Below are 9,750 nucleotides of genomic sequence, written 5' to 3'. Positions count from 1 at the left end.
TATAAAGTCATGCCTGGAGATATTTTACAAGGTAAAAAAAAATAAAGTGTCCGCTCTTACATCCAGTTTGAAAGTGGTGGCAACTTTTTTTTCTCGTCCTTAAATGTCACATCTCGGCAGCCCGTGTCACAGAGAATTCCAGCACATTTGCATAGACGGTCATCAGTCAGGTTATTTGTTTTACACCTACTTGCTCTGTGGGTCCATGGATGTATTAAGAGAACGTGTGGGTCTGCAACTGGTCGACATTTTAATAAATACTATCCATAGACTGTATAAAATAGCTATTATCAAACTGAAAGGTTAAAACGTATATTTTCCGCAGTACGTAAAAGCAGCATTTCGCTAAACCGGATATTACGTTGTCTTCCTTCCTCGCGGACTACAGAAAAGAACCGATTAAACTGAAAAGTTAGCGATGTCAGGTGTCGAGGAAATTTCAAATGAATCTGTAGAAGTGAAAGAAGACGAAGAGTTTGATGTAGAGGCTGAGGACCACCTAAGGGATGATTTTTTGCTCGACCCGACTCGATATATATTTTACAGGTAGGCTTTGGTTAGCATCATGTTTGCATACATGTTCGGGTGGCTAGCTTGATAGCTTCTCTAACAGTGTTAACCACTTCTTCACATAACTTTAGTTAGTAACACGTTTATAACTTCTTTAATGTCTTATAATGTTTTGTTAGGGAGTGTCGTTGATGTTTGCTTTAATAACACTACCAACAGTGTTATTGGATGCAACAGCAAACCTTAAAAAACATGAATTGGTAACGTTAGCTGTTGTGCTAACGTTAACGTTAATTGACTGCTGCTTTCTGTAAATGCACCCCACCCCTGCTGCCAAGTAGGAAAATCAAAGAAACAAACAAAGTCACAAATATAATGTGCCGACGCAACGATACAAATGTTTATCTTAGTTATTTTACTATGAATATACATCTTTATTTTGTGTGTGTAATAACGCGGTAAGTAGTGCTAAAGTTAGCTTGCACGATATTGACAAAATGTGATATTGCGATATCGATATTAATTTCGATATTTTTTAAACCAATGTAAAATTACAAAAGTTATGGGAAAACGCATCAAAATAGATTCATAACAAATACAACACACGGTTTATTTCAACTGACTGCCATATTGGACTGGTACAACATGAATACATAAGTTTTACTGGTTGTACAGTATAAAATAAAGAAATCCCCCCCCCCTCCATATTTTTGTGTTTCAGAGACCGAAAGGAGTGGGCTGACCTGGAGCCTGTTCCTCAGGATGATGGACCCAATCCTGTAGTGAAGATCGCCTACTCTGAAAAGTGTAAGGTTGTTGGGCTTGTTAGTAAGACATGGGAGTCCCATAGAGGTGACAGTGACGAGTCAAAACTTGCAGATGTCTGAACCATAGCTTGTAACATAATACATCTGTAATACCATATGACTTAATAATTATAATAACTATGACTTTAAGATTAAAAAAAAACACAAGACATTAGACCAAACACATATTCAGTAGTAGTTTAAGTCTTTACGTTGTTGTTATTATTTTTTATTATTAGTTTATTTGTCAGGGACAATGCAGCGCACATTATTACATACATAATTATCAAAGTCAAAGCCATATAAAACTAGTTAACATATATTTCTTCCAACAGTCTCGGATGTGTATGACTATTTCCGTGCACTCCTGAAGAACGATGAAAGAAGCGAGCGGGCCTTTGCATTGACATCAGAGGCCATTGAGCTAAATGCTGCCAATTACACAGTTTGGTGAGCATGCTGCATTTTTGGAATGTCTTTACTATTCAGCAGTTTCTCATTTTCACATCATGGGGAACAAAAAAAACAGATATCAACATCTTCTGTTTGAAATCATGGTATATAGAATTCATTTCAAAGTGATGCTTTGGGGGGGGGGGATCTCAAATTGGATGGGAGGGAGTACTTCTGATGCTGTGCTGTGGATCATAAAAGCTGCAACTCCTCAGTCAAACAGTACGACGTTTTGTCTTCAGATATGTAGTTGTGTTTGGATATAGTTAAAAGTAAGGTAGCTCATTCTTACATTTTGGAAATATATATCAGAATGGACTACTCCCTCTATGAATGTAGTTAAAAGGTAGCTCATTCTGTCATGTAGGAAATATGTCTCAGAATGGATTACTGCCTCTGTAAATGTAGTTAAAAGTAGAGTAACTCATTCTGTCAGGTAGGAAATATCTATCAGAATGCCCTACTTCATCAAGTGGCTGTACCACCACCTGGCAGTGGTGGCCTAGGGGGTTAAGGAAGCGAGCTTGGGACCGGGAGGTCGCTGGTTCAGGATGGCAGGACAAAATCTGGGTGGGTAAAGTGATAGAGCAGCGCTTGTCCCTCCCTCATTACCACCACTGAGTTGCCCTTGAGCAAGGCCCTTAACCCCAACCTGCTCAGTCGCCAGAATATGTGGTTGTTACTGGGCAGCTTCCAGGTATGAATGTGACAGGTGGTCATTGGGAATGAGAATATGTTCTCAATCGACTTACCTGGATGAATAAAAAGGTCACACCCTCACAAGTTGTCAAGTAGTCATATTAATGTATACATTTAAAAATGTAGTAGGACCAGTACATCTGTTCATTAAGAACTTGGGTTTGGGTATGTGCAGGCACTACAGGCGAGTACTGCTGCAAGCTTTATCAAAGGATCTGAGGGAGGAGATGAGGTACATTACCGCCATCATCGAGGAGCAACCCAAAAACTATCAAGTCTGGTGAGTGCTGGCCAATTCATTTCAGGTCACGTATTTATGTTGTTAAATCATGTGACATTAACTTAACCCTCAGAGGCCTAAGCCCTTTTTTCCCATCTTTTGTTCGCCTGGTCTCCTTGTGTAATAATGCTTGTAAAACCTCAACCCTGTTATGCACAATCAAGTTCTAGACATCATTTCTTTCAGGAGAACCTGGACTATCAGGACGTGCATGCTGCAGGGATGCCACATGAATGTATACATTGTTAAATGACTATAAAGAAAAGACTAAACGGAAATGAAATCTCACAGAAATGTATTGAAATCACACAGAGAACAATACTGGCAAAACACAGAAAATAGCCACTCAATAGTGGATTTCTCGCTCTGGAACTGCGTGCATAGTCTCTGAAAAGTCCCCGTCTTCCCGGCAGGATTTCTAAGCTTCTGGAAGGTCTATGAAGTCTGTGGAAAGGGCTAGCTCTCTGCTAATCAGCTAGAGCTACGGCGAGACGATTGGTCCAAAGGCCGCGAAGCAAACGGAACATACGAGCAAGTTGCTTTTTTGGATTCATAATTATTTATTTATGTTACAAAGACACTGTAATTCCGCGATGATTTAAAAAAGCTTCTGGATGGGCTACAATTGTTACATGGTCTTGTTAAAACAGCGGATTTCTCTGCTTCTAAACAACAACAAAAAAGTAAGTCTCTACACTGTATCGATCTGGAGATATTAAACACCAAATCTAATGTTCGTGGCCGACTCCATTAAAAGTAGAACATGTGGTGAGTATTGCTTTACTATTTGTAAACACAGTGTTAAAAGTTGGCCCCTCCTCCCTGGCTCGGAGCCAGAGAGAAAACGCAGCAGAGGCGAGCAAGTTAGAGAGTGAATAAGAGAGGCAGCTCTGTACAAAGCAGGGAATCAGAGGAATAAAACGGTCTTTTCAGATTGTTTACTGTGGTCATGTTCTAAGCACCCATTCAGACCAGAAAAAGCCACCCGGCGATTTGTTGCAGGGTTGTTAAAGTGCTCATATTATGCTTTTTGGCTTTTTCCCTTTTATTGTGTTATATATCTTTTTTTTGTGCACGTTATAGGTTTACAAAGTGAAAAAGCCCAAAGTCCACCCCAAAGGGACTTACCATCTCCAACAGAAAACACTGTTCACAAACTGCTCCAAACAGCTCTATTGTAGTCCAGCCTTTACTTCAGAGACAAACGTGGTCACTTTGGAACACACGTTATAATGCTCGCCTAGCTGCTAGCATGGCACGCCCTCATACTCTGCTTCTGACTGGCTAGTAGTCCTTACCTAGGTACTGTCAGGGCACGCCCTCATACTCTGCTTCTGACTGGCTAGTAGTCCTTACCTAGGTACTGTCAGGACACGCCCTCATACTCTGATTCTGACTGGCTAGTAGTCCTTACCTAGGTACTGTCAGGGCACGCCCTCATACTCTGCTTCTGACTGGCTAGTAGTCCTTACCTAGCTACTGAGCATGACTGACTCCCAACAAAGATGGAACAGAAGTGTGATGCCTAGGGATCGACCGAAATGGATTTTTCTTAGTGCCGATACCGATTTGTTTTCATCAGCCTTAGCCGATGACCGATACGGACTGCCAGTTTTCTTGAGCCGGTATTTGGAGCCGATACTGCTTTTGCTCCCTCAATTTACATCATAAAAATGTAAACCCTGCCACACTGGATTTGTTTTCGGAATCTGCTCTGCCATTTCTCTAAAAATAATAAACAAAAACACAGATCAGTGTCACTTCTGCAATCATCTTGCATCCATATCACCCAAATTATGTGAGCAATGTGCATCATATGGATGGGTGTTCTGCATATGGTTAACTGTGCAAGGGTAAAAGGCTTTCATCAACATCTACAACACAGCCTTGATGATGCATCTATAAGACAGATATAATCAGGTCATCACAAAATGTCCTTTGTCAACACATTTAAATAATTTAAGAAAACAATAAACCTGAAAAGTAGCCATTGAAATAAAGTGCTTGATTTGTAATTTAAGACTGCCATGGCGTCATAAATTAGCAATTACCAGCAATTACTAGCACTCTGCTAGTGGGGGAGGGGCAGTGCATGGTCTGCACATGAACTGCAGCGTCTCCACCAACACATCGGCGAACGCAGCAGCCGCGTATCAGCCGATACACGTATAAACGCAAATATATATCATTAGTGATGCCTCGCTCTGTAGCTAAAACAGGATGGTCCTCAACACACAGGGTGAAAAGAGGAGCTGCAGCAATGTGCAGTACAACAAAAATATGGTGTTTTCTGAAAATTAAACCACATAAACCTATTCTGGTACAACCTCTAAATACAATTATGAACCTGAAATGAGCATACTATGAGCACTTTAAGGCGGTGGGAGTGGCCGCACTTGAAGGCAGCTTCATTTCACGGAGAAAGAAAAGAGAGCGAGTGTGCTTTGTGCTGGAGCTTGTTGCAGGAAACAGTCAGCTGTTACACAAACTCCTGGTCAGTTAGTCAGTGCTCGTGCTTCATTTTTTTAACCTCCAGTGTTTTAAAACTTTCTTGTGGCAGATACAGTTTCCTGTACAAGACTCTCACATCGCCCTTAAAACGGGCTGCCAAGTCTGATGGCTACACGATTGGCCACAGCAGGGTGACGAGGGTTGTGTTTCTCCAAAAGTAGATTTTTTTTTATTTATTTTTATTTTTTTTTCCCGCTTCCCCCCTGCGGCCCCCACCGCTGCAGCCTTAACGCCCTACCCCCATTTAAAATGAATGGAAAGACTGTCTGTCCGAGGTCTGTTGCAGTGTGTGTGAATGCATTGTTTATGTCAATTTCTATATTTTGTTAACCTTTTATCAAATATGAATTATTGGAAAATAATAGACAGTGGCGAAAGAAAAGGTGAAGTAAGGTATTTAAAAAAAAAAAAATGATTCAGTCAGATGAAAACATTAGAAAATAAAAATAGTTTGCTAAACTCCTCTTCCAGGCATCACAGACGTATGGTGGTAGAGTGGTTGAATGACCCCTCGGAGGAATTGGAGTTCATTGCGGACATTCTCAGCCAAGATGCAAAGAACTACCACGCCTGGCAGCACAGACAATGGGTTATCCAGGTAGGTGTTGGAGCTCTTAGCAGAGTTTGGCTTAAAAAGCAATGAGGGCTGAGATCCAGTTTTCTGCCCACAGTGAGCCCCTCTGCCAGAATAAATCCTTTCCTTATTAATCTGGGTGTTGGTTGATGTGTTGTTTGAGTGCCTCTGCGTGGTCAGTATCTGCTCATACGTCGCAGGGCCACCACTAAAAGCACTACATGATTACATAAACAAGTACGTCGCCAACATTTGTCTTATTCAATTTGCAGGAGTACAAACTGTGGGACAATGAGCTGGACTTTGTAGAGAATCTTCTGGAAGAAGATGTGAGGAATAACTCGGCGTGGAACCAGAGGCATTTTGTAATTTCTCACACTTCGGGCTTCTCTGATGCAATGGAAAGAGAGATTCAGTGAGTACTTTTCGACACAGTTCATTTGCATGGCTTACTTTTAAAGTCAGTCGTTAAGAGGAATGCTTTCTGGAGTGTTAAGCATAATTTCCTGTATTTACTTGCCAAAATATAGACGTCCAATGAACAAGCTGTACGACTGACAAAAGTAACTTTTTGTATAACCCCGGCATTGTTCCTGATTCAGTATGTGCAAGTGCATTGTTTTCTGAGCCATGCATTTCACTTATTTTCCTTTCTTTGCGTAAGGTATTGTCTGTACCAGATCAAGAAGGCTCCCAACAATGAAAGCGCATGGAACTATTTGAAAGGGTAAGATGTCACATATCCGATAATTCTTTTCTAAAGTACTGTATATCCCAGTCAATCTTCAAGGAGCAAAACAATGTTTCTATTTTATTTGAAATTCTTTCTTTTCTTTCTTATTTGTTCATCCGGTTCAGTCTGACTGAAACAGACTTTATCAAGAGAAATCACTGATTTTTCAGTGTGCCGTCCCCATTCAGACATTCACAATATATGACATGCTACAGGCTGTTAAAAATGTTAGCTGAGTCCTGCAGCGGCCCGGGTTCGAATCCGACCTGCAGCCCTTTGCTGCGTGTCATCCCCTATCTCTCTCTCTCCCCCTTTCATGTCTTATCCCCTGTCACTATAAAAACTAAGGAAAGGCTCACTCACAGTGTCCTCGCTTCTTTCTTTTCCAAGGATTCTGCAACCCCTAGGTCTGTCGGCTCAGCCAGGCCTGCTGGAGAGGGTCCTTGAGCTGAAGCAGACGCACTGTTCACCTTATCTTCTTGCTTTTCTGTTTGATTGCTACGAGGACGCCTTAGAGAACAGCAAAGAAAATGTGGCGGAAGAGGAACAACAGAAAACTTTAAAAAAGGCTCTAGAAGTAAGTGCGTTAAAGAAAATTACGCCCTTTTAGAAATAGTTACAACTTGTGATTATTAGGACTGTGATTATTAAAGCTTTAGTGCGTAACTTTTAGATAATAATGAACATCCGTTACATTCAAGCCATTGCCAAATGAGTTGCTACAAAGCTAATTAAGACTATCAGCTCCACACAACTCTCTCTGTATTTCTCAGTATGACTATGTTCAGAAGATTGTGGCGTCCGGTGACTTTCCTGCACAGAAAAGCGAGTGAAGATAATGACCTCTTCTGAAGAGTCCATGTTTTTTTTAATCCTCCGTGTCCTCCTTGGCTACTAGCAACTGCGTGGAGGAGGGGTGGGGGTGAAGCGCGATCACGTGAGGCTTGTATCATGTGGACGCGCTGACAGTTTTGTTGTCATTACTTACACCCAATTTCCACCAACTGCGGAACGGCGGCGGAGTCAATAGGTTTCCATTAAAGTCAGTGTGTCTATTTCCACTGACTGCAGAACGACTGTGTCCCAGCTCCGGCGGTCCGCAGCCCTCCGGAGCAGATACGCAGAGCTTCTATTTTTCCCAGATGCCGAAGAGCTCCGCAGCCATTCAGCACAGGGCAGATTGTGCGGGACAGGAAATCGAGCACAGAAACAAAATAAAACATCCCGTTAATTTTCTAAATAAAATACACCGTGCTCACAGTGGATCATATTTCCCTGCACTACACCTTGAAAACGTCATAATGGGCGGAGACAGGCCTGAAGTCAAGTTTGTGGTTCTGTTTATAGAAACTACATCCTGTTATATAGCGCGCTCATACGTGAATTTGCGAGATCTCGTGGGTCCTCGTGACTTAAGCCTTCAGTCATGGCCGCAGCCGTTCGGCAACAAATCTGGACCTGGTGGGTACTGACGGACGGCGGAGCACGCAGCCGATCCGCAGTTGGTGGAAATCGCGGGTTAGAATTCCTCATGGGGAAGACAGAAACTACGCACTATAGCTTTAACCATGCATTTAATCTTTGCTGTTAAGAAATTCTCTGTGAGCGATCAGGATTATTATTTTTTTTTTAAATAAACGGCAAATTGCACCATTGTTGTTTTTCTGACCCTTCTTGTGTTTGGTCTCCCCTCCTGAAGATTTGTCAACTCCTGGCACAGGAGGACACCATCCGTAAAGAGTACTGGCTGTTTTTGGGACGTTCGTTAAAGAACAAACATGGAAGCAGTGACCCCTCTGATGAGCCTCTGGCAGATGATCCTGAGCCATCAGTCCCAGCATCCGGGCAGCAGGAGATGAGCTAGGCCACCAGGAGGCTCCCACCGTTTCCACTCCTGTCCTGCTTCATCGATACTGTCAGCAGAACTGACCCATGCAGTTTAATATTACTGTAAAATGCTATAATGTATGGCTGAAGACGTTTCTTAAAATAACCACTAACATGAGATCGCTGAGGGGAAGGGATTGGGATGAAATCAAGATCTTACTAAAGTGTAATTACATAGCATAGAGAAGTGTATTAAATGTCAAAAATGTGTCAACGTTTTTCCACCAGAAAGAACTAAATAACTACACATTTGAGCTGTGCGTCATACATCCGGAATTGGAAATCATTTAGCCAGTTTATTGTCACCTTTAGTGGCTGTTGTCACTTTGTTTGAATCTGAGTACATCGCTCTTTTTGTCTTCCAAAACTGAAAATTTGCGTTTGACAGCAGTCACCGTTTACTGATAAAGCCTTGTCAGTGTTTTCATGCACACTTAATTAAATGTTTTTGAGTGAGGCTAGGTACACATCTTGTGTTAATATCTGTTTAGAGAAAAGAAAATCTACACTAGCAGGAGCTTTCTGACATGGTTATTGTGTTCCTTTTGTATTGTGTTTAAAAAAAATATATAGTTTATACGTTAGTTTTGTGGTCATTCTGAAATTTTCCAAAAACCTTTTTGTTGTGTCAGGAATGTCGAGAATTCATGTAATTGTGTTGTAATGGAGGGCAGCAGAAAAGCATCATGAAGCATAAAAATAAAACTAGTAATATTGAGAGTGGTTTGTAAGCCTATTAGTGATAATAAAGCAGATGAGAGATGCAGTGGTGTGCTGCTGCATTCTAATCAATGAGTTACACAACATCACAGCGTTTTCTAAATCTATATCAGTTGCTCTAAATGAGCCACTATCTTGCTACTGGCCAGAGTTTGTTCTGTGTGCTCCTCTGAGCTGTGCTGCCAGGAGAAACGTGAACTAAACCAGCGAGCCTGTAGTGTATGTATTGACACTCACGCAGCCCCATGTCCTGGGCTCCCTTGGAGCTAGGAAATGGATTTTACTCCACTAGATGCAGCTGTTTCTACTTCTGACACTACAACATAATCCATCACTCCAGTTTCTAACCAAGCAGTTGGTTTGCCAGCAGTGTGTAATTACAGCTTCTGTACATACTTGATATTAGAGTAGGACTGCTTGCTTTTCTCTGCTTTTCCTCCTTAGCGTGGAGGACACTGATTGGCAAGATCACGTCATCAGCAGTTATGACATCATTGAGCATCAGGGCAGTATGACGCTGTGATGTTACAGGGCAAATAATGGGATCAGTTCAGTCTAATATAGTGGCAGACACTAA

At 41.7% G+C, this 9,750-nt stretch overlaps 1 protein-coding gene across 1 annotated transcript; it reads left to right on the top strand.

Moving 5' to 3' along the window:
* Positions 1-354: 354 nt before the first annotated feature.
* On the top strand, positions 355-9,173 carry fnta (farnesyltransferase, CAAX box, subunit alpha). Its single transcript, XM_078261152.1, has 9 exons — positions 355-546; positions 1,232-1,317; positions 1,652-1,766; positions 2,644-2,748; positions 5,731-5,857; positions 6,106-6,248; positions 6,498-6,560; positions 6,957-7,143; positions 8,266-9,173. Exons 1-9 carry the CDS (start codon positions 419-421, stop codon positions 8,428-8,430), a joined length of 1,119 nt encoding a protein of 372 aa, XP_078117278.1. The 5' UTR covers positions 355-418; the 3' UTR covers positions 8,431-9,173.
* The last annotated feature ends 577 nt before the right edge of the window (positions 9,174-9,750 follow it).

This window comes from Sander vitreus, chromosome 10 (assembly GCF_031162955.1).
Source record: "Sander vitreus isolate 19-12246 chromosome 10, sanVit1, whole genome shotgun sequence".
Lineage (NCBI taxonomy): Eukaryota > Metazoa > Chordata > Actinopteri > Perciformes > Percidae > Sander > Sander vitreus.
This window is presented reverse-complemented; position numbering and strand designations above follow the sequence as displayed.

Coding starts and splice junctions, on each gene's coding strand:
- fnta (XM_078261152.1), top strand. CDS start 419: ATGTCAGGTGTCGAGGAAATTTCAAATGAATCTGTAGAAGTGAAAGAA. Junction 547..1,231: donor ACTCGATATATATTTTACAG/GTAGGCTTTGGT, acceptor TTTGTGTTTCAG/AGACCGAAAGGAGTGGGCTG. Junction 6,249..6,497: donor GCAATGGAAAGAGAGATTCA/GTGAGTACTTTT, acceptor TCTTTGCGTAAG/GTATTGTCTGTACCAGATCA.